This window comes from Pelobates fuscus, chromosome 5 (genome assembly GCF_036172605.1).
Source record: "Pelobates fuscus isolate aPelFus1 chromosome 5, aPelFus1.pri, whole genome shotgun sequence".
NCBI lineage: Eukaryota > Metazoa > Chordata > Amphibia > Anura > Pelobatidae > Pelobates > Pelobates fuscus.
This window is the reverse complement of record NC_086321.1, coordinates 270,484,708-270,510,161: the sequence shown is the minus strand read 5'-3', so window position 1 is coordinate 270,510,161 and position 25,454 is coordinate 270,484,708. Positions and strand designations below refer to the sequence as shown.

The 25,454-nt window shown below is 41.9% G+C and overlaps 2 protein-coding genes across 2 annotated transcripts in view; one reads left to right on the top strand and one right to left on the bottom strand.

Moving 5' to 3' along the window:
* Positions 1-25,454, bottom strand: part of SMC2 (structural maintenance of chromosomes 2) — a 446,565-nt gene that overhangs the window by 331,692 nt on the left and 89,419 nt on the right. The window lies entirely within an intron of this gene.
* Positions 1,207-25,454, top strand: part of ECPAS (Ecm29 proteasome adaptor and scaffold) — a 72,455-nt gene continuing 48,207 nt past the window's right edge. The window contains exons 1-14 of the mRNA XM_063455287.1: positions 1,207-1,470; positions 9,263-9,393; positions 9,554-9,670; positions 10,852-10,970; positions 11,314-11,463; positions 12,883-13,054; positions 13,192-13,331; positions 14,010-14,091; positions 15,343-15,462; positions 17,160-17,245; positions 21,297-21,375; positions 21,786-21,835; positions 24,095-24,161; positions 24,833-24,955. Of these exons, the coding sequence (XP_063311357.1) occupies positions 1,431-1,470; positions 9,263-9,393; positions 9,554-9,670; positions 10,852-10,970; positions 11,314-11,463; positions 12,883-13,054; positions 13,192-13,331; positions 14,010-14,091; positions 15,343-15,462; positions 17,160-17,245; positions 21,297-21,375; positions 21,786-21,835; positions 24,095-24,161; positions 24,833-24,955 (1,476 nt within the window). The 5' untranslated portion in view covers positions 1,207-1,430. The remainder of the gene's footprint in view (positions 1,471-9,262; positions 9,394-9,553; positions 9,671-10,851; positions 10,971-11,313; positions 11,464-12,882; positions 13,055-13,191; positions 13,332-14,009; positions 14,092-15,342; positions 15,463-17,159; positions 17,246-21,296; positions 21,376-21,785; positions 21,836-24,094; positions 24,162-24,832; positions 24,956-25,454) is intronic.

Below are 25,454 nucleotides of genomic sequence, written 5' to 3'. Positions count from 1 at the left end.
TCCCGCAACATCATGGCAGTGGTGGGACCTAATGCATATATGCAGCGAGCCCTGCTCGCGAGTGAAAGTTTTCCCATAGGGGAATTTAATGATGTTAGACATCCTCATACTAAGCTTGAGGACATTGAATGTAATTTCATGGAGTAAAACGCCGCCAGGGATCTGTAAGCACCTCTCGTGACTGTCTGAAGAGTCAACCCTGCAATTTAATTATTGCTGTTTCTTAAAAACAGCAATATATTACATTGCAAGATTAAACAAACAGGGTCACTGCACCCAAACCACTGCAACGAGATGAAGTGATCTGGGTATCTATAGTCTCTCTTCAAAGGGTTACTCCAACCACCATGACCACTTCAGTGATTTGAAGTGGTCATGCTGGTAGGATTCAGTATGTGCAGTGTTGCATATATACATAAAGATAGAATGCGGACTGCATTGGAGTTTAACTGAAACTTTGATGCAAAAGATCAAAATATATCATAAGACAAAGTATGGAATACTGGCATCTTCTCACATATTGCATGAGTTGGTCTATAAAGGATGCTGTAATTTATCCAATATATCTGAGCATTCTACTCATAAGCGTGCACCAAAGAACAGCTCCAGGCGGATGAAGCTTCAGGAATTGGAGAAAGTAGATGGCAGCCCCTCAGAAGGAGAACTTTACAAAAGTGTAACCACTTGCATTACAGCCAAGGTAGCCACCTCACACTAAGCCGCCATGTCACTTTTAGGGATCTTTGACAAATATGCAAACACCCCTGAAGGTGACAAATCTGCTTCCAGTGGTGATGGTGGTAAGGCTCAGTGTTCCTTTGTGTAAGAGACTCCCTCTAGTGGCTTCTTGGGTAATAAGTTATTTCTTTGCGTTTAAAACAAAAACAGATACATTGCTATTTTTTAAACACTATGTAAACTATAAAACCACCCACTTTAAAAGTATTTGTATCTATATTTTTCACATCAGCTATTTAATTTATTTTTTGACTGTGTTTTTCATTTCGGATTTTAATTCTGTATAATTTGCCGTTTAGTAAATGACAGGTGCCACTAGCTCCTGCAATCCTAGGCTCAATCATTAGCTGTCAGGGGGCTAGAAAGGCACAGACAGGGGGGCTGTGAGGCAGGTTAGATCAGCTCTTTCTAAATCTATATATATATATTATCCCTGCCCAACCTGTAGGAGGGGATGGAGGATTCTCATGAGATCCCAGCCCATGTGCCTGGCTGACATGACACCGGCACATCCCATCCCCATTCCTGCTGCAGCTGTCCATGTCACTGACACTGCCCAGGGCACACACAGGATTCCATGCATGGAACTCCATCACCAGGGCTCAGAGCACATAAAAAGAAACAATATTTCCTTCACAGGAACTGGTCATTGCCACCATTAGCTCCTCCCTCTGTTAGTACTACCGGGCAACATGGCTGCTGCTTCTTCCTCTGCAGCTCAGGATGAACTCAGTAAGTAAGCAGGGATACAGAGCTGGCAAGGGGCAGTGCTGGGGCCTTGGCAGCGGGAGAGCATGGTGTGATGGAGAAATGGGCAGATATCAGGGCATTGGGGGCATTGCTGCTTTCCTACAGATGGGGGCAGTGGGCAGTGCCTGCTGCAAGCTTTAGTATGGCAATGTCTGTGTGTGGCAGGCATGGGAGGAGTGGGCTCCCCACCGGCCTGGGCTCATAGCCTCTCACTTGTGGTTTTATAATTCACTGCTTTACTTGGAGAGATGGAGGGCAGTCTAAAAAGGGGCCTGCTTTCCCTTGTACCTACCCCCCAGGCCCTGTGTGTAATTACATGCAGCACTTGCACAGTCATGGGCTGGAAGTGAAAGTACAATGAGCAGCAAGTTTAGTGGATCAGACCTGTATATTAACTGAGACTGGCTGTGATCATCATCTCCTTATAAGTCTGCATTGATTCCATTGTTGTTGGATGTCATATTAAGGTAGAAATGAACACGGGGAGTTTTTTATTTTCATTTCATTTTTTTTTCATTGTGTTTTGTCTTGTTTACACTGGTGTGTGTGTGTGTGTGTGTGTGTGTGTGTGTGTGTGTGTGTTTTCGGATAAAACCTGAATTTGACGAGTTTTTGTTGAAATAAATATATTCTTCTATTTTGGCTTAAGTTCTCAGGATTATTCAATACAGTTTGATTGACTGGAAAATGTTATCCCAGAAAAGAAGTCAGATGTCAATTCAACTATAGTAGCCTAAAATTTTAAATTAAGTATAAACTTGTTCTCAACCCTGTCATAAAGGCATGGCAGTAGTTTTTGTTTTTTTTACTTTACAATATCTGCTGTTTGCTATCTAAATTGTGCTATTCCCCTGTCAGTGTAAAGTAAAGTCAATATAGCAAAGTGATACATTAGTGTGTCCAGGAAAAGTTATACTGTATAGCGTGCACATGGGATGAGAGAGGATTGAAGTTCTAAAGATGGAGCAATCATGTGGGATGTTTTATTTGGAATTCTGCCACAGAACTATGCTTTATAAATATTACTATATTTATAACATACGAAATTCACCACAGTCTCCTTCAATCATTTTTTTTTAAAAGTCTGCTGGGTTTTTATAAATACACCTGATGTAAGTAAAAATAATGTGAATTTAAAGGAAATCTATTGTGTTAGGAATACACAGTTGTATGCCTAATACCATAGTGTCCTCCTTTGCAGCACCCCCTCACCTGGCACATAAAGGGATATAAAACCCATTATTCAAATATCTGATTCCAGCTCCGAGGTCCCTTGTCACTGGGTCGCAGTCTGCCTCCTTTAACATCATCTGAGTGGGGGGGGGGACCTAATGCACATGCATGGTGAGCGCATTAGGGCTTCCCCATAGGAAAGCATTGAATCAATACTTTCCTATGGGATTTTTACTGATGCTGGATGTCTTCATGCCTATCGTGAGGACATCCAGTGTTGTTTAACGGAGTCAAACTCTGTTAGAATCCAGGAAGCGTCTCTAGTGGTCCGTTAGTCCTGCAATTTTTTACATTGCATCACTAAGGGACCAGGGACACTGACTGCACCCAGACCACTTCAATGATCTGAAGTGGTCTGGGTGACTGTATTGTCCCTTTAATTACAATATATATGAAAATACATTGCATAGGCCTGCCACAATACCAATGTATCCCATTACCTAACTTTTTTTTTTTTTGTGGGAGAGAACACAAATAGGTGTAGGTGACAGAAAAGCAGGACTTGAAATTTAAGTCCTACGCTAGTCATGCCCTAAAAGTTACTAGCCACTGCAAGCCTGGAGGGTCCATGGCACACTTACCAGGAGTGGATTTCTACTTGCCAGGGCTATATTTTCCCTCCCCTTTAGAAGAAGATAAGCTATGGTGGAGCAGAAGAGGACAACGCATGTAGTATGCCCATAGGCGTGCACATGGGGTGTGCCGGGTGTGCCAGGGCACACCCTAATCCCCGCGGCACGCCTATGTATTGAGACCGGCAGGGGAGATCTCAGGATCCCCCCTGTCGGCTCATGCAGAGCCGGCGCTATCCGAGCGCCGGCTCTTCTCTCAGCCTCCCCTCACCGGCTCACAGGCAGTGAGGGAGGCAGGAGAGGACCCGGGGAGCTATTGCCAGCAGCTCCGCCGGGTTCCTCTCGCGAGATCTGTGCGTTGCCGCGGCAACGCTCAGATCTCACGTGAGTGAACTCTAGCCCTGCGGGGCTAGAGTTCACTCTCCACTGGACCACCAGGGATGGCAGCAGCAGCAGGATCCCCCCTCCCAGGCATAAGGTAAGAAGGGAGGGGGGATAACTGATCTGCCCCCACCTCCACTGGACCACCAGGGAAGGCAGCAAGGAAGGATCCCCCCTCCCTACATAAAGTAATAAGTGAGGGGGGATATTAAGTAATGTACCCCCACCTCCACCCCCCACAATCACCCACACACATACACAGCACCTATACACATACATACACAGCACCAACACACATACAGCACCCACACACATACATAGCACCCACAGACATACACAGTACCTGCACACACACATACACAGCGCAAGCACACATACACAGCACCCACAGACATACACAGCACCCACAGACATACACACACATACACAGCACCCACAGACATACACACACATACACAGCACCCACAGACATACACAGCACCCTCACAAACACACAGCACAAACAGCTCCCTCACACAGCACACTAACAGTACCCTCACAAACACAAACACACACAGCACACTACCAGTACCCTCAACACAAACAGCACCCTCACACACAGTACATTTACAGCACCCTCACAAGTGCACACACACAAACAACACCCTGACACACAGTACATTCACAGCACCCTCGCACGCACACACAAACACCCTCACCCACATAGTACACTACCAGCACCCTCACACACACATCACACTAACAGCACCCTCACACAGCACACACACAGCTTTGTGTATATATGTGTGTATGTGTGTGTGTGTGTATATATATATATATATATACACACACACACACACACACGCCGCTTGTGCTTTAGGGTGCACACCCTAATGCAATAGGCTGCGCACGCCTATGAGTATGCCTAGGTTAGAGGAACAATGCAAGCATGATAACCATTACAACTCCATATAATGCTTCTGGTCAACTAGGAGTACAAAACTGTATTTCTAATTCTATAGGGTCCCTCTGCCTCCGCACGCCCCCCAACCCCTGGAGTTCAAAAGGTTTATTAAACCCTTTCAACACTTAACTTAATTCCAGCGCGGAGGTCCCTATGCACTGGATCCATCTCCTCCTCCAGAGATGTCACGTTGATGGAAGACCTTAAAGGGACACTCCAGTGCCAGGAAAACAATTGCACTGCAGGTCCCTTCTCCGTCCCACCCCCGATCCCAGGTTGCTGAAGGGGTAAAACCCCTCCAGTGACTTACCTGTATCCAGCGCCCATGTCCCTCGGCGCTGGTTCAGGGTCCGCCCACGCTCCTCCCCCGCCGAAGTCATCCAGCGGGGGAGACCTATTGCGTGGCCGGCGGTGGGGGAGACAATGCCGCGCACGCACATTAGACCTCCCCATAGGGAAGCATTGAAATATGCTTTCCTATGGGGATTTTAGTGACGCTTGAGGTCCTCACATAGCGTGAGGACGCCCAGCGACGCTATAGCACAAATCTGTGCTATAAACCAGGAAGTGCCCTCTTGTGTCTAGCCACTAGAGGAGGAGTTAACCCTGCAATGTAAATATTGCAGTTTATGAATTGGCAGAAGTGGTCTGGGTGCCTGGAGTGTCCCTTTAAGTTCCCAATGCGGTGAACCTAGGTTACTTTTTATAAGTAAACCACCTATGACCCTGTTGGATACACCAGAAGCATGTCAGAGCCCATCTGGTGACAGTTGCATTGATATTCACATAGACCACTAACTGGTTTGTATTTCCATTGATCAGAATGGGAGAGTGCCTGACTTTTTTTTTCTCTCAGGAAACATGAGGTGAATTGCCTGTTATTTTCTGCCTCTCCAATAAGTAAATATAAAATAATAGAATAAAGGCATAGGTGCTTGCTATTAACAGGCAGCAGTAAATATACAAGGATTCCCAAACCTTGCATAAGATACAGAAATGTGGCAAAACAGGTGATTAAACGCGCCAAACAGAACTGAAAAAAAAATCACACGGGTATACGCAATCTTAACAATAACCAAATAATGTGTAATAAATTATGTATGTACGTACTCTCTCTGAAGAAAAGTGATTTTGTATTTTGGTTCCAGGAAAACCTCAAAATAAAAAACAGAAATACAAAAAAAAATAGTGTCATATGTTTTAATGGTTTTACAGACCGTTAAAGGACCACTCTAGTGCCAGGAAAACATACTTGTTTTCCTGGCACTAGAGTGCCCTGAGGGTGCCCCCACCCTCAGGGATCCCCTCCCGCCCGGCTCTGGAAAGGGGAAAGTGTTTAAAACTTACCTTTTTCCAGCGGTGGGCGGAGATCTCTCCTCCTCCGATCCTCCTCTTCTCCTCCCCGTCGGCTGAATGCGCACGGCGATCTTGCCGCGCGCATTCAGCCGGTCACATAGGAAAGCATTCATAATGCTTTCCTATGGACGCTTGCGTGCTCTCACTGTGATTTTCACAGTGAGAATCACGCAAGCGCCTCTAGCGGCTGTCAGTGAGACAGCCACTAGAGGAAATAGGGGAAGGCTTAACCCATTCACAAACATGTTTGTGAAAAAATGGGTTAACCCTAGAAGGACCTGGCACCCAGACCACTTCATTAAGCTGAAGTGGTCTGGGTGCCTAGAGTGGTCCTTTAAGTATATAGGTGTCTCACTCACACTGTTATGAGCTACTGAGAGCTCTGCTGTTTAGCTCTTTGACAGTACAATCCCCGTCTTGGGATATATGTAGATCCACAATTTTATGTGTCCAGTACTAGTCCAGCATATAAAATAAAGCAGAGAGGGTCTAACATATTTAACATATTGCACTATTAGACCCTCTCTGCTGTATTTTATATGTTGGAGTAGTACTGGACACATAAAATTGTGGATCTATTGTGAACTCCCTTCCCTTCTCCGTAAGACTTTCACCCAGTCTCCGCTCATTCAGAAAATCATTGAAAACCAATTTCTTCAAGAAAGCATATCAATTAAACTGTTAGCGGATTTTCATCCCCTCCCCTCCCCCCTTCCCACCCCATGACTCCTTTCCTGCAACTGTCAAAAATAACCTACAAAGGCCTAAGTGAATACTTTTCTAATAACCTATTTCGTACCCCTACTTTTACCCTTTGTGTCACTATACCCCACTGCCTAAGCTCATTTAGCAGGGCCCTCTACCCCCTCTGTTCCTGTACGTCCAGTTGTCTGGTTACTATTAAATGTCTGTTAGTCCACAATTGTACAGCGCTACGGAATCTGGTGGCGCTATATATAAATAATAATAATATAATAATACAGCACCCCCTCCCCCGTTGTTGGTAGTCTTAACCATATTTGGTCCTTTGGGTTCCTAAGATGGAGCTTAGCAGCTGAAGTAGTTCTGAAGCTTGGAGTGTTCTTTTAAGAGGTCCATGGCTACTGTGGCTGAGGACAGGATAGATCAGAAGTTAAAGTTCTAAGAGTACATTTTCAAAGCGCATTAGAAACAGTGTATCACTGGAAAGCTAATATGATATGCTCTTGGTTGATGCAACGCAGCTGTAGCTAAATATTATTTGTGTAGGATACTCTTGAAATGTCCCTTCTGCTTCCTTCCTCTGCCTCTTTTGAAACTGCACAGGCTCTTGGATAAAATTAGCAGTCCTTGGGCAGTAGACCGGTGACCCTACTGGTAGACCTGCCAATTGTAATTCATAGTGTCTGTTAGGATGGTAATTCAATTCATAAAAGAGAAATATAAATATACATACCAATAATTTTTTTTCTTTTTTTTTTTTCTTTGTCCAATTACTTTTCACATATTCATCTGTAGGTTAAACCAGTGACTCATCCATGAGTATTGCTTTTTTCTTTCCTTGTCTTCTTAACCCCCTTAAAGTCAATGATATTTAATGCCATACCTCCTTTTTTGTATTTGTCTGTGTTTATTGTACGTTCTCCCTTAATCGTACAGTGCTGCGGAATATGTCTACGCTTTATAAATGCCAGTAATAAATACACTTGCAATTTTTAATAACCCTGCCACTATTAAAGGGGCACTATAGTGTGGTTTTTTTTTTTGGTTTTTTTTTAACCCTTTGTTTGCCACTGGGGGGTCCGTGAGGGGGGCAGAGGGAACTATTTTGTTAGGAATCCAGTTTTGTATTCCTAACACTATAGTTTTCTTTTAAGTGAGTAAGGAACACTCCAATTATCATAACTCTTACTCTGCGCTCTAAGGGTTAGGGTGCTAGGATTGCTCTGGCACCCCCACATAATAAGTAGTCAAACCTTTGGTCCTACGGACTCTGCTCCTCACTTCCTCCAGCAAAAAGGTGAGAACTGAAAACTACTGCTAGGAGTTTCCATTAGCTGTTCTGCATAGCAATGCAGGTCCAACTCATTGGTTGAGACCATCAGTTGATCATTCTCAGCCAATGAGCTAAGCTCTGCAACACCAGACTTGGCTAAGAGCTCACAGTGGATGTAGGGAGCGTTGTCCTGCAGACCCCAGGTTAGAAGCCAAACTAGTTTAAAACATTTCCTGTACTTGCATTGGGGAGACACCAGGGCACTCCTGACACCATGACTGCCACAGTGACTTGTAGTGGTTATGGTGCTTTCAATGGGAATCTGCAACAAATTCTGCTAACTTTTTACTAAATTGTTTGAGTCCCTGTTGAGTCCCTTCTTTGTAGGTTATTCAAACCCTTTAAGTTACTCTAAGCCTTTGTCCTTTTTCAGCATTCTCATATTCTATGTTTAGTTTATTCAAACTCTTGCAAAATATTTCAATCTGAGAGTCCGTAATATGCCCCTGAGATTTCATGTAAGAAAAAACATTTACTGTTGGTGTAAAAGTGTGCATTCTGCGTGACTAGTTCCGTAATGTGTTTTTTTTTTTTTTAACCCCTTAAGGACCAAACTTCTGGAATAAAAGGGAATCATGACATTTCATGCATGTCGTGTCCTTAAGGGGTTAAAGGATATTTAAAAACTGGTTTGTTATGATGGAATTACTCCGCCATTGGTCATTAACGATCTAATTGGCTGAGTAACATAGCGGAGAATCTGCCTACTGAGTCATAACTTAAGGACATGTTTAGGACATTTCACAGGTTGGTTTCTGTCTGATTTCTAAAGGGGTTATTTACTAAAGTGAGAATGGTGGGGAATTGAAAGCGAAGGCCAGTGTAGCTGGAATGCTTCCAGTTAGCCCACTATCGCCTTAAATTTAGAACTAACTCTGAATTCATTACAGTTACACCCTGTAAGTGTTTGAATCACATCTGTCGGTTTAACAGACCAGGCATAGGCAACCTTTGGCACTCCAGATGTTTTGCACTACACCTCTCATGATGCTTTGCCAGCGTTATGGGTGTAAAAGCATTATGGGAGATGTAGTCCACAACATCTGAAGTGCTGAAGGTTGCCTATGACTATAATAGACCTTGGGACATACCAGGCCAGAGTTGACTCATTTCTTTTCGATCATGCATTCTATAGATGACCCTATCTATGCAGGCATTCCAAATCATGGACAATTAACATCATACATCATTTTATTTTTAATAAAGAAATAATCACAAAAATGTTTAAAAGATTGCAATTTCTTTTTTTCACAGATCAGCTTGAACGTGTGTTTTTACGTCTCGGCCATGCAGAAACAGATGAGCAACTTCAGAGTATCATTTCTAAATTCCTTCCTCCTGTTCTCCTCAAGCTGTCTAGCGCACAGGAGGGAGTACGGAAAAAGGTATGCCCACAGCTCTGTTGTAAAACAAATAATGTGTAGATACCAACTTATTCTTCCAGATTTGTTCACTAAATTCTAGTACAGCACATTCAGGTTATCTCCTAATATTACTTGGTTTTTTTTAATTAGATTTGATATATACTTTTGCTTGTCTTCACAGGTCATGGAGTTACTTGTCCACTTGAACAAAAGAATCAAGAGTCGTCCTAAGATCCAGCTCCCCGTGGAAACCCTTCTAGTCCAGTATCAAGATCCTGCGGCTGTTTCTTTTGTGACTGTAAGTTAATTCTGTTAAATTGAGCTGCTTCAGAACTGTCTGTAAATTGTAATCCAATAAAGCATCGTCCATGAGAGGTATGTCAAAGTTTATACTCCCATATTACGTCGTATAGTTGTTTTTTTCGGTGAGATAAATCTATGAATCTTTGAGATGAGATTAGATTTGAAATGACCACTGTTGATTTTGTTTTACAACAGTTTTTTGCTGTGATGTGTGTCAGTCATTGATATACCCACTATTGTAGATTTTACCTGCACTTGCCTAAAATGCTTTGTTGGTGCATATCACTATTTGAGAAGAGTATTTCACTGTGCTGTGGCTGACTCATGTGGAGTAAACCCATTCGAGGTCACCAATACATGCTTGGATTCTTTGATTTCCATTTTGCTATTTTATGGTGTAGAGGTGACTTGTACTTCATGTAACTAAACACACAACATCTATTGGCATGTTCAGTGCCGGTTGATAGCCGGATTTATCATAAGGTGGAATATACCATTACATCTGGTTTTGTGGATTGAAGCATTAGCTTTGAATGACAGTTTCCTCACTCTACAGGTTGAAAAGAAGCAGTTTAATATGATTTTTTTTCTTTTTTTTTTTATTGTATTTTCCTGCTTCTTCTTTCTTATGCTCTCCACACCCACTCCAGGAAGGATACTGATATAACCAATCGGTGTCCTATCCCTGGGAATGCTGGTGCATTGGGCATACCGGACAGATTTACAGATCTTGTCACCTTGCAACGTCTTGACAGGGGGAGAAGTGAGGAATTCTGATTAGTGTGATCATGTAGAGCAGGCTCCAGTGCCTGGGTTCTCTCTCTGGCCTCTGCACAATGATGCCCTGTTTCTGTCATTAGTGGACTGGCCTGAAACTTTTTTTTATTTTATTTTTTTGTGTGTTTTTTTTTCTTGCTTTTTTATTTGTATTTTTGTTCTTTTGTTTAAAAGTGTTTGCTTGGTGGTTTTAAAAATAAATGCGTACATTTATAGATTCATGTCCCTTTAAACGGTTTCTTCCTTTTATGTACTGAATAAATACATTGTGGGGAAAACCTCTTAACAGTGGTGTTTTTTTTTTGTTTTTTGTTTTGTTTTTTTTATAGACTTGAATGACTGATTTAGTTATTTCTGTTATTACTTTTGTGTTTCAACAATCACTTTGTTTTCCTACAGAATTTTACAATAATTTATATAAAAATGGGATTCCCTCGGCTGCCAATTGAAAAGCAGTGTGAGCTGGCACCAAGTCTCCTGACTGCAATGGAAGGAAGACCCCAACCACAACAAGACAGGTGTGATGGCATTGTATGTCTCTCATGGTTAGGCTGGGTCCATGTACTACACTGGACTCTGTGAATCTGCAATCTTTGAGATTTTATAAGAATTGACTGTTGAAATGCAAAGAGGACAATTTACTAAGTGATCATTAATTGGACAGTAAAGGAAAAGAAGATGACTGATTTCAGCGAGTTCATTTGGAAATTAACATATAGAGGCTTAAACTGAAATCTAATCTCTTTAGCATCATGGTTCAACTCTGTAAAGCTTTGTATTGTAATATGAATACTGAAGCAGCTAAAATCCGACTTTACGTGTAACCACCTGTTAAGTAATCTATTTCTCTTTTGGTTTCAGCCTAATGCACTTGCTGATACCTGCCCTTTACCACATGAAATACCACAATGAATCGTCCAAATCCTCCTCTCTTTTTAATCTCGCCGAGAAACCAAAGATTGTGCATCATCTTTTGGATTTTATGTTGGATGTCCTTCTGATGCCTTACGGGTAAGGAACAGAAAATGTCTCGTCTAGACTCCTTTAAAACTCTCTTGGTTTATTCATAAACCCCCAAGTTCTAGGGAATCCAAATTGCAAAACTTGGGCAAAAAGTGTTCATTTGGAAAAGTTCTTTAACTCTACTTTAGTCATGCCTTGGCTACTATAGCCGAGAAGGAAAATCTGCTGTTTAGTTTAAATCTCCTGAAACTAAACAGCACCATTGCAATTTTGGATAATTGCAAAGATTTTGAGTTTGCAAATCACTGCAGTGTTAAGCCATTCTCAAAGTAGGAGTTTATGGGATAGAAGTTTCTTCCTGATGAGTAAAGGGACCATCAAGCTTATTAAAGCATTAAGCATTCATTGTCATTTTTACTGAATAGTTTATCTTTAAATAGAACTGTAAAGCATAAATCTTTAAATGTATTTAAAAACTATTTATGTTCTAGTGAGACCACTGAGTTAATTTGAAAGTATGAATGGGGGCTCCTTTCAACCATGTCGATGCTCAAGATGGAAGATGTCCTATTCTGCTATGGAGCTCACATATAAAACAGGAGAACTAGTTTTTGTTTTCTTGTGGTTCTGCTTCTGGTGACATTAAAGTGGCTCTTACACATGTTTTGAGCTTTTCATAATGATCTACATGAGCACAGTTCAGGGCAACTTTTTTCCTTATGTAATTTATTATTTTTGGGAAAAGGCAGAGTTTCCACGGCTAATTCCGATTTGCTGTTGCTCATGTTCGTGACGTGTTCTCACATGATGCTCAATAGATGCCTCTAGTACCCTCCGCAAGATAATGTATGGAAGATCTACTGGGATCATCTATAGACCTAATTTTGTACTTGCATGAGTACAAAATAAGGACTATTCCTTTCTAAGGAAATCAGCAGTAGTAGACTGGGCATGGCAGTGCTAAGTTGGGACAACATAAAGTAGTTAATCTCTTTATCTGCACCCACAGCCATCATCTTGCTAGTGAACCTGCCACCTTATGGAGTATTTGCAAAAAAATAAACTCTTGCTTTAATTATACACTATCAGTCAAGTGAGAATTTATGAAAATTCAAACTAGCCAAGTTGGGAAAATATCTCTGTAGTCCATTTGGTTACTTGGGCGTTAAATTTAAAATTCTCTAAAAATAACTTTTCTAGCAACCTATTTTTTTACCCCTACTTATACCCTTTGTGTCACTATACCCCACTCCCTCTAGCATGTAAGCTCAATAAGCAGGGCCCTCCACCCCTCTGTTCCTGTGTTTCCATTTGTCTGGTTACATTTACGTGTCTGTTAGTCCACCCATTGTACAGCGCTACGGGATTTTGCTGGCACTATAGAAATAATAATTAAAGGTGATACTCATTTTAGTTGGTAACCCTGCATATCCTCAGTCTACTTATTGTTCTATGCATTGTCTTCAGATATGTGCTGAACGAACCTCAGAGTCGCCAAAGTACACCTTCTGGACAAGGATCTTCTGCTACAAGCGGAGGCAGCGGTGTAGGAATTCCTCAGCCTCCACCTGGTTTGAGCTTCTATGCTGCCAAGCGTGTTGTGGGAGACACTCCATGGACAGCAGAGCAGTTAGAACAGGTAATAAACATTGCTTTGGTTTCTTGTTTAAATCGTGGAAAAGCTTGTTGAATCAGATTTTTGCTTCCATTGTGAAATTTGTTTTTCTGCATGCAAAGAGATTAATGATAGACAAACCCTTCTCTGTTACTTTGCAGTGCAAGCTGGGTATTGTGAAGTTTATCGAAGCAGAGCAGGTGCCCGAGTTGGACTGTGTCATACACCTTGTGATTGCATCCAGTGACACTAGACACAGTGTGGCTACTGCAGCAGACCTGGAGCTGAAAAGCAAACAGAGGTGAGTGCCTGTGGCTAGTGAAGTGTGTATATATTGACCAGCTGACTTTCTCTGTGTCATTGGTTGGGTATGAAGGATAAAATGTAAACCCACACTCTGTGCAGGCCAATCCATAAGGTGCACAAGTGAGTTAATGTGATCCTGCCGGCAGTTTTTGGAGATCAACAATTTAGCACCTTAAGTAGTAGGCAAATCCTTCTGCAATGTCCTCAATAAGACAGCTGTCGCATGTGCCAACATTTGATTACCTTGTTTTGTCCCACCGCTGATTGTATCCACCTACTTGCCTGTCCAGTACAATGCTATGACCCTTACAAACCTAGATGCTAATAAGCATGGCGTGTCATTCTCAGGACCAGATAGTGGTGATATCATCTGTCTCAGCTATTTGATATTCTTTTTAGATTTTATAGTTTTTAGTGTTTTAAAAATATCAGAAAATGGGCTTGTGTTTTGCTAATCCATGAACTCTCAATTTGGCTAATTGCCATTTTTAATATGAGGATGTATTTGCACTTGGATAGTGCAAGCAGCAAATGCTCTTAAACTATTTGAACTGTACTGTAAACTAAAATTATGGAATATTTCCCCAATATGTATTCATTATATTGTACAGTGCTACAGAATTTGCTGGCGCTATATAAATAATAAAATAATTATATTTGTTTTACTTTATAGCTTGATTGACTGGAATGATCCCATCATTATAAACAAAATGTTCAAGGTGTACTTGGGAGACATACCGCTTAAAACAAAGGAGGTTAGTCCGTTTTTATTGCTCATTAATAAACTAATATGTCTGATATAGAATGGATGTTCTGTTTAAAGTTTATTTAAAGAGCCTAACTTTCTGCAGGTGAAAATTGTACCTGTTGGATAACATAAAAAAAAAAAATGTGCCTTGCGAACTTATAAAGGGGAAAAAATATTGTGCCACTTTATAGGAAATGGAATTTAATTATAGATTGTCCTAACCAATTTATTGTCAAAATATAGTTTTACATTTTATTCCTGTGTTTTATTTCCTCTTTTTACAACCATGCTGTTTGCACAATAGTAAAATAGGTCACGTACTTGCATATTTAGTCACTTTGCTGCAAAATTAGGCATTTTCTTTTAGATATCCCACAATCCTTTGCTTGGTGTCTATGCATCCATTTTCCATCCATTGGTGTCTATGCATCCATCCTTATTGTATGTTGGAGGTTAAATATCTTCAGCTGCATATATAATTTTTTTTTTTTTTTTTATATATATATTTTTTTTTTTTTACTTCTAAATGTTGTGATGTTTTTTTTCAGCATGAATTGAGTCTATTTCCCCTCTTTTTTTTATTTTTTTATTGTTTGTAGAAAGACAATGGTATGTTAGTACATTTATCAAATTTTGTGGCCTATTGGTACAAGCATGTTTTTTCCATGATAAATATCAGTATGTAGTACGTAAATCTGGGAGGGGGAAGAAATTGCAAAGGAAGGAAGGAGGAAAGAAATAGGGGGAGGGAAAGGGGAATGGGATGGATTGAAAGTCCCTCTCTGCAGTTGCTGGCAAACCTCACCTTATCCCGACTAGGTTAACAGTAAGTTATGTTTATTCCCCCCTTGCAGAATCCCCAATGTACCGGTTATGGTATATATCTGTGTATGTCTGTGTCCTGTGATAAATGCCAAAGTTCAAGGCAAGGAAAACATGTTTAGGTAGATCTGGTGCAAATTGAGGTGTGAGAAGTGCATTATGAAGATGGATGTTTGTGATACCTCATATAAACAAGGATTTCCAGGCCTGGAAGGTAATCATAAACATTTAGTCATTGGTCAGAGGTCCAGGCGCTTGTCTAGCAATTACTAGACACACATTGTACAATGTATGGACTTTATACCACTGGAGGACATTTCATTAAGTCTACAGATGTGATGTGTTGGTTGATGTGTCATGTCTACTTCAAAGGTAACATTATATTTTCCTAGAATGTTATCATACTTTGTGACCGTAATCAACATTTGTATTTTAGGGTAATTTGCTAAAACCAGAGCTTAAGCGAGATCCAGTGAGCACCCGAGTTAAATTAAAGATTGTTCCCCATCTCCTGCGATCCAGGCTGGCAGCAGAGTTGTTCCCACCTAACATACAGGTATGACGTTGTGTTATATAAAATTTATATATTATATTGTATGAAGGATTTTTGACGAGTTCAGCAACATTTTTATAGTTTATTTATCTTCTTTTGAAAACTAAAAGTCTAGTTTTGAAAATAAGTTGCAAAAAAAAATAATGAAATCTGTAAGTGACATGTTTCCAATTTCGAAATGTGTGTGTGTGTGTGTGTGTGTGTGTGGAAAAAAAAAAAAAGCCCCAGGAAGTATATAAATTAACAACATCTCTCTTAAAGGTTGATGATTCATTAAAATTTAAAGCATATAAAAGAGGCATGGCTGGTTAGCATTCTAACAATCTTTAAATATAACCAATTATCCACAAAAACTGGAGTAATATATGCACACAAGTCTTAAATCCACAGGCAGCTCATTTGTTTGTTTTTTTTATGGTGGCCCCAATCCTTTTGCTGTATGGAATCAATGCACAAAATAGATGGATAACAGCAACTGGATTTCAAAATAAAAAGTTAATATTTACTTTCCCACACATGTGGCATGCAGAGTGACAGATGGTGATGTCGCGAACATAACATTTTCGGACCGCGAAAGCGGACTTCCACAAATGTTCGCGAACCGCCATAGACTTCAGTAGGCAGGCGAATTTTAAAACCCACAGGGACTCTATCTGGCCACAATAGTGGTTGAAGGGGGGGGGAGGAGGAGACCTATTCTTTCCCCCCCCCCTCACCCCTGGGCGGCGGGTGGGGGCCATAAAGATAATGAGGGGGGGACCTACTGTCCTCCCCCTCTCCGGCCCCCACCCCTGTGCGGCGGGTAGGGGCCCTAAAAATAACAATAAGGGGGGGACCTACTGTCCCCCCCGGCCCCCACCCCTGAGCGGTGGGTGGGGGCCCTAAAATTAACAATAAGGGGGGGACCTATTGTCCCTCCTGGCCCCCACCCCTGAGCGGTGGGTGGGGGCCCTTAAAATAACAATAAGGGAGGACCTACTGTCCCCCACACCTGGGCGGGGGCCCTAAAATTAACAATAAGGGGGGGACCTCCTGCCCCCTCGCCGGCCCCCACCCCTGAGCGGTGGGTGGGTGCCCTAAAATTAAGAATAAGGGGGGGACCTACTGTCCCCCCCACCACTGAGCGGTGGGTGTGGGCCCTAAAATTAAGAGTGTTCTTGGCCTAATTGCAGGGCGTCGCAAGGCTTTATAAGCCTTCCCCCGCCCTGCAGAGCTCAGTCTGCGCGGAGCCCTCCATGGGTGAACATGGATTTATTTTTTTTTCTTCTTCAATTGCGTTATGGTTTTTTATTTGGCCTTTTTTGGGGCTGAAAAAAGAAGATTGTAGAAGAAAGAAAACATTGAATGGTAAGTTGTTTTTATCTAATTTTTTTTTTTTTACAGGTTTTTAGTTAAAGGTCCCCCCCCCTCATTATTTTTAGGGTGAGGGGGGTAGGTAGGGAGAGAATTTTTTTTTTTTTTGGGGGGGTGACTAGGGTCCCCCTGCTCAGACATCACTAGTGACAGAGAACAGCATTTTGTACCCTTGTATGTTAACCAAACTCTAATTTAACTTTTTATTTTGAAGTCTGGTTAATGTTATATGTCTTGTTAAAATTCTAACTTTGGGTTTGGCTTATGAATTATCAGTATTTGTTTATTTTTATTTAAAAAAATAAAATGGAAAAAATTTAATTTTTTTTTTAAAAATTTTATTTCAGGTTGTGTATGACGGCCTTTTTGGGGGAAACACAAATGCCAAATTAAGGACCCTTTCTCTTCAGTTTGTGCACCACATCTGTAGCATGTGAGTAACTTCAAGGACTGATGGTACTTGTGTAGAAAGGTATCTGGTAACATGTCTGCCCCAGGGTTCAAACTGTCTATAATGACCTATGCAGATATAGGCAGGGACATTCCAGACCATACCTGGTTTACTAATGGAAGCTGTGGCTATAGTAATCCATGAGCAAGCGGCTCCTGTATAGTTCTGTGGGTAACATCTAACATATGCATTATAGGAGTAAAGCTGTATATTCTCCATATCTCTGAGGAAACAAAAGTGATGTTAAGGAAGCAGATTGCTTATTTATTTATCAAATATTTTACCAGGAATAATACATTGAGATTTCTCTCATTTTCAAGTATGTCCTGGGGCCACAAAACATTGCATTATTACAGTAAGATACAATGTACAAACTATATATGTGTGTGTATATACCCATATATAAATTTAATACATAACAGGTAATAAATATATTTACCATGACAGGTGCATTCTGGGCTGAGGTATATTGCCATAGATCTCTTAAAAAGTTTTAGATTGAATGAAGATTTTACTGTGTCCCAGAGGTTATTCCATAATTGCGGTGCTCTGTAGGAAAAGGAGGATTGAGCCACTTTATTTTTGTATTGCGGTATGCTAAATATTGTGCTAATTCTGGATAGGAGGTTATAGGAGGTGGGAACAGCCGGGGAGAGCGTTCTACTCAGGTAGGATGGGAGCTTCCCAGAAATGCTCTTATGCACAAGGCTGGAAAGATGAAGAGTGTGTCGGGATTCCAGCGACATCCAGTTCAGCTCTTTTAACATGTCATAATGGTGGGTAAAGTAAATACATTCTAGTACAAAGCGGCAGAATGAATTATATAACGTATTAAGTTTATTAAGGTGGGTTTGTGGTGCGGGTGCATACACTACATCCCCATAATCAATGACTGTTTCCTTACTGTAGCGCTTAGGCAAGGTTTGTTTCTGTACAGGGCACCTAGTTTTGGGTAAAGTTTTGAAGAGATTTTTTCAATGTGAAGGCCAAAGGATAGATTGGGGTCTAGCAACATACCTAGGTATTTAAAAGAGCAGACTGCTGTCAGTGTGCTATTTGAATTTGTTCTGACACACAGTTGTTGATTTTGTAGTTTATGTAATTTAGGTACAGTTCCAAAGATCATTGTAACGGTTTTGTCAATGTTTAGGAAGAGTTTGTTATCCGCTATCCACTTTTCTACCTCTGTGAATTGATTTTGGAGCACAGCCCCAAGCTACTGTAGCTTGGGTTTACTAGCGTAGATTACAGTGTCGTCTGCATACATGTGTACGGTTGAGGATTTGCAGGCGATAGGCAGATCATTATTAAAGCGGCACTGTCATGCCGAACTTACCTTTCCTCAATCTCTTCCTCTTCTCCCCCTCTCTCGGGATCTGTTATTCTTTTCTTCCTGTCTTCTTTAGTTTTCTTTAAAATCATAAGACAAAGTAGGGACTCTTTGCCTTATGGAGGATTCCTCCGCTTGACCAGCTCTGACCAGCGGAGGAGCAAAGTGTGCTTCATTTCCGCTGGTCAGAGCAATTTTCCCATGATCCCTAGCTTTCCTCCCTGTTCCCACAATGCTTCCTGTCAGTATTGCTGAATGTCCTGTCACTTAGACAGAACGCCGGCAAAACTGCCGAATTGCATCCTAACAGAATGCGAAGAGTTTCTCCATTGGTGTTAGGATGCAATTCGGTACTTTGTTCGTATCGGAATTTCATTCTAATGAATGAAACTTCGATCCTATTCATTGCCGCGGCATCTTGCAGCCGCTTAATAGAGAACTCCCTAATTCCCACGGTATCAGGGAGCTATCTACTAAAAGGCTGAAAGACCTAAATTGGTCTTTCAGCCAAATTTACTAATACTAAGTAAAGATTACTTAGTATTAGTAAATAATATGCCCCTACTCGCTATATCGCGAGTAGGGGCATGTGTAGTAAGCAGTGAGCAGCCTATAGCTGCTCACTGCAAAAAAACTAATAACCCACCGCCCCTCCCCCGCGCGGCTGGTGTCCTAATAAAACAATAGGGGGGGGGGGGAACCTACAGTCCTCCCCCCCCCCCCTGGCCCCCACCCCTGCGCGGTGAGTGGGGGCCCTAATAAAACAATAAGGGGGGGGCCTACTGTCCTCCCCCCGGCCCCCACCCTAAATGAACCCCCCCCAAATCATGGTGTCTAGGGGTCCCAAGCCCCTAGTCACCCCCCCCCCCCCACCCACCCAAAACAAACTATCCCCTACCTACCCCCCTCACCCTAAAAATAGTGAGGGGTGAATAAAATAACTAACGTGTAAAAAAAAAAAAAACTAAACTTGCCATTTGACGTCTTCTTTTTTCTAAATTCTTCTTTCTTCAGCCCCCAAAAAGGCCAAATAAAAATCCATCATACCCGTCGAACTAAAAAAAAAATAAACCCGAGCGCAAAAAAAAACCTGACGAAAAAGAAAACCCGAGCGCCAAAAAAATCCATCTTTATTTTTTTTTTTTACAGGTTGGTTATTTTATTCCCCCCTCACTATTTTTAGGGTGAGGGGGATAGGTAGGGGATAGTTTGTTTTGGGGGGGGTGTGTGTGTGTGTGTGTGTGTGTGTGTGTGAATAGGGGCTTGGGACCCCCTAGTCACCTTGATTGGGGGGGGGGGGTGTTTCATTTAGGGCCCCTACCCACCGCTCAGGGATGGGGGCCGGGGGGAGGACAGTAGGTTCCCCCCCCCCCTTATTGTTTTGTTAGGGCCCCCACCCACCGCGTAGGGGTGGAGGACAGTAGGTCCCCCCCCCTTATTGTTTTATTAGGGCCCCCACCCTCCGCGCAGGGGTGGGGGCCAGGGGGGGAAGGACAGTAGGTCCCCCCCCTTTTTGTTTTATTAGGGCCCCACCCACCGCGCAGGGGTGGGGGCCTCTGGGGAGGACAGTAGCCCCCCCCTCATTACTATTATGGCCCCCACCCGTCATCCATGGGTGGGGGCCGGGGGGGGGGAGGACAGTAGGTCTCCCCCCCCCCCCCCCCCCCTTATTACCATTTTTTTTTTTTTTTACAGTGAGCAGCCACAGGGACATGCCCCTACTCGGTATAGCGAGTAGGGGCATTGGGGAGATTTTAATCTCCCTTATGCTATTATGGGGGTCATATTGACCCCCATAGAGTGAGGGGGGGACCTGGGGGGCTTATGAAGTGGTGGGGAGCACAGCTCCCTGCCGCTTCTGTCTTTACATATTACAAGGAGGGAGCTGCACGCCGGTAGCTCCCTCCTTGTAATAAACCGAACAAACAAACGAACACTGATATTCGGTGTTTGTTTGTTCGTTTGATTTTTTCTATTCATTCATTCGTCTGTCTGATGGATGAATGAATAGGTGAAATTCCCGTTCACATGTCCAGGTGTTTCACTGGGCATGTGCGGGAATCTCACAGTCTATCTAGTGTGGACAGATGACGTGTCCCTCAGGGACTTCACCTACCCACACAAAGATGGCGGCGCCCTGAATAAAGATCGGGGCAGAAAATAAATAATAAAAAATAGGTAATGTGGGGGCTTAGGGGCATTTGGGGGTGACTAGGGGGCCAATTGGATGTAGTGGAGGCGGGAGTTTAAAAAAAACGGGATTCGGCATGACAGTGCCGCTTTAAATTAATGTGAATAGCAGGGGGCTGGGGATGGAGCCTTGGGGGAGACCACACGTGACATGCAGCCTGTTACTGACACCCCCAAAGTTGAACATGCTAATGAGAAAGTTCACTTCCACATTATCTTAATAGCAGGAAAAAACCAGGCGGGAGAACCAGCTTTTGTCAAAACCACACTTAAATAGTTTGTGTTATTACCACTTCGAACTGCTGTGGTTGTGGTGCTTATCGAGCCTCTATAAAGATCGGCTAATATTATTGGCATGTATAAGCATTCGCATATATCTATAGTGTTACTGCAGTTGTTTCTAAATGGAATTATTTTACTAGATCTTTATCCTTGTTAATGTTAAAATGCTTTATCATAGTCTACCACCTCCGTAACATAGCAGTTACTAATTATTTTATTTTTCTTTCTTAGGTGTCCTGACAGTAAAATAAAACCACTAGGTCCAATGCTGCTGAATGGACTAACCAAGCTCATCAATGAATACAAAGAGGTAAATACAAATGAAATATTTGGACCACACAGATCTAACCCAGCTTTAGACCTCCAAGCCTGTTTCTATACTGTTTGCAACACTTGCAGGGACACCTTGGTCACCACTTCAGCATTTTTCAGATATTGTGGTGAATCTAGCTGTTCCTACAAGCCCTGTCAATCACCGAGCAGGGAATCTCAAGCCAATGTGTTGGTGCATCAGCGTGCAAGTCAAAAGTGTGTACTTTCTCTGCGAGGATTGCTGCAACATGTGACTTATTCAGGGTGGAGCACAAATCATTACAGAGACCGGTCACTCTTTGGCCTTGCAAGTGCTTGTTTCTGGGGACCACAATGTCTTATTATATTTTTCCACTGATATATTGTATTGTGTTTTGTTGTCTGACAATCTTCAGTTTTTTTTCTTAGGATCCAAAGTTGCTGTCTATGGCATATTCAGCTGTTGGTAAGCTATCAAGGTATGTTAATTGAATACTAAGGTTTCTTATGTACTAAATGTTAAGTAAGGAAGAATAGAGCCTCTGTGATTGTTCTCAAAAATATTAATTGAGGAATAAAGCACAAACATAGTTTCAGTGTAGAACTACTATGAGGACTATGGGTATACAAGTGTATGCATTTTGTGGTGTGCTGTTGCAAAAAATGGCTTAGAGCAGTGTTTACTCAAACATATTCTTTAAATATACATTTGTGAAATTTGTTTAAGTTTAGCTACCTTGTCATAGGAATTTATACATTTAATAATCCCCTGCAGAGAAAATATATGGTATACAAATGTCCACCTATTATTTATTTATTTTTTGTCCATCTTTATTTTGGAAGTGCAAGTGAGTACATAGAAGCGTGCAGCTCCACGACAACAGCTGCATGCAAAGCAATTATTGACATATTAGAACATCGGCATGGCACACTGTATATTAAATTTGCACAATTTTTTTTAAAGAAGTCTTACTATATGCTTAATGCACAAAAAATACAGGCTTCGTTCAGGCATGAGCACGGTTAAAATAACATGGTACAATACACCATATAAGACCTGAATGTGAACAGTAGTGTGAGCTATTGGATTAAAGGGACTCTCCAGTGCCAGGAAAACATGTTGGTCTCCCTCCCATCCCAAGTTGCTGAAGGGGTTAAAACCCGATGTCCCTCGTTGCTGGGTCAGGCTCCGCCTACTCTACTCCCCCGCCGACGTCAGCTGGCGGGGGAGACCAAATGCGCATGCGCGGGTATGGCCATGCACGCGCATTAGACCTCCCCATAGGAAAGCATTATTCGGCGACACTGGAGGTTCTCACATAGTGTGAAGACGTCCAGCGTCGTATAACACACTTTTCATGTTCTAAGAACACGGATGTCCCTCTAGTGGCATTCTGATAGACAGCCACTAGAGGAGGACTTAACCCTGCAAGGTAATTATTGCAGTTATGAAAACTGCAATAATTACACTTGCAGGGTTAAGGGTAGTGGGAGTTGGCACCCAGACCACTCCAATGGGCAGAAGTGGTCTGGATGCCTGGAGTGTCCCTTTAAGGTTTATACATGTATGTAAGTGAAAACAAAAATAGGGGTAAGGTAATTTCCACAGTGAAGACTGAGCCCACAATCCCTATAGGAAGTAGTGTAGGGTAGAATATGTTTTTAAGGGGTCGCATAAGCTATGTACCTCTTGCCAACTAGGAATATAAGTATGTAAGCCACAGTAGTTTGACGAGAGGTTGCCACTCACAGTACTCAGTAGAAGCACAATGACAAGAAAGGTGTGTGAGTGGGGGGAGAAGGGGGCTAAAGGGACGTAGTGTAAAGGGACGTATCCCATAGGGCTGTCAATGTGGTAACAGTGCATTGGTTCAGTGATTCAGAGAGGTTATGTTCAACTGAAAAATGATCAGAACAAAATCACTGCAGGTGGTCTTTGGCAGTTCAGGAAACCACAGTAGTTGCAGTGCTACCCCTCAGTGCGGCTGGCACAAAGGGACGAAGCCTCGAGGGATGGACACAGCAGCTCGCTCTTGGGTAGTGTTTGCGGTTCCTAACCGGATAAAAAGCCGTTTTTAGCTCTTGGCTTAGTCGGAGCTCCCGAAAGACGTGTCCGCTCAGTTAGGCAGCTTGCTCCGCCCCCAATGTCCCCCTTATTTTTAATGCATTGTATAGATTAGGAAAAAAGTATAAACATACATTCAATTTTTAAAATATTCCTTTCTTGGCACTGATAGATTCTCTTTTATCCCATGAATACTTGTTGTTGATCCCCAGGAATATTTCCAATTATCACTTTGGATGAGTGGAACTGCTCTATAAAGTGATATTAGCCATACCACGGCTGCTATCACTTTACACATCAGCTGATTTACTGATTAGTGAAGTGGGTTATATTCAGCTATCAGCAGAACCTTGGTCTGAGAATGCATATCCCAGGAGGAGAGGGCGCAAGTTTGCATGCAGAAACTTGGACAAAATTGTCATTGGGCATTCAGAAGAAGACCTTCCTGCTCGCTTATTAAAAGCTATGCAGGCCAGCCTGAGAGCTTCTGTGATTTTTTTTTTTTTTTACAAATTACTATAGTTCTAAGCCATTCTAAGAGCTGAGAGTTGATTCTGGGTGCTTTACACTTGATCACATTTGCAACCGTGAAAAGCTGTGCAGGTGCTTATAGTGACGCTTTAATATACATGTCATATTGAGTCATGTCATTAAATAAGCTTCTTTTCTCTAGCCGGATGCCTCAGTTATTTACCAAGGACATTGCCCTTGTGCAGCAATTTTTTGAAGCCATGCGCAAGGTAAGAAAGTTAACCTTTTGCAGTACCATTAATTTCATCTGCTTCTAAGTTATTTACTTGCAGGATTAAAGGGAATGTATTGATGTTGGATAAAAGTTTTGTTGTTTCACTTTACAAAACAAAATTGAAAATGTTTGGTGAAAGACTCTAAAGACTAAGCTGCCTTCCTTTTTAAAATAGGAGTGAAAGTCTACCTTACCCTAGTATATGCTTAATAATAAGGGATCCTTTTTCCTTCTCTTACTTCCAGCAAAGTCATATTCCCAAGATACACTGCTGGCGTATTTATGCTAGGAATATTTTTCTTATGATATTTAATTATTTGACATTGAATGCCAGAAAATACAGTGATCCTTTATCCTTTTTATCCTTGTATTTGAAATGTAAAAAAAAAAAAAATGTTTTATTATTATTTTGTGTTTTGTGGGGAAAATGCCCAACAGCTAATTTCTCACTTTCAGAATAAAGTAAACATCACAAATACATGTGAAACGTATTCTTACCCACCTTTTACTTCTTGATCAGAGCACCTGGGTTTATGTTTATATGTTCATTCCACTCACTGCTAGAGATTTACATGTGCAAACTTGTCTTCCTTACCTGGGTCACTAACAATCACTATTTAGTATGTTGATTCATTGAATAACCAATACCTGTTTTATTCATTACAGGAGGATACAGATGTCAGACTTTCTATCCAGGAAGCTTTGTCCATGATGGTATCCGCTTACTCTAATTTAGAAGGGGCCCAGCTGACCCTTATGGAAGCTCTTGTTAGTTCATACATGATAAAGGTGAGGGAAGGATACATCTTACCAATAGGAGATAAACCAAAATATGTGACTTCAAAGAATCCCCCAAATCACCATAACAATTCCCTGCACCCATGAGCTCTAAGAGCAACATACAACTGCAGGGATTTGTAAACGTTCTCATCCCAAGACACAGAGCCAGTCTGTGGACCCTGCATGGTTGGTCAACTGCTCTGACTATTGATGCACACAGCCTGGTTTAGTGAACTTGGATGTGTGTAAGTAGTTTGCAGACGCAATATAGCAGCAATCCGTTGGTTAAAGAGTTTCTCTAATGCTATGCGATGATTGCAGCTCTCTTTAACCCCTTAAGGACCAAACTTCTGGAATAAAAGGGAATCATGACGTGTCACACACGTCATGTGTCCTTAAGGGGTTAAGATAAGCTGCTTATCCCATAAACCTGCTGCACAGACTTTTTATGGGATAAGAATAGATAGTGTTAGGTTCCTGATTGGTAAGCTTCCTTCTGGCGAGGAAG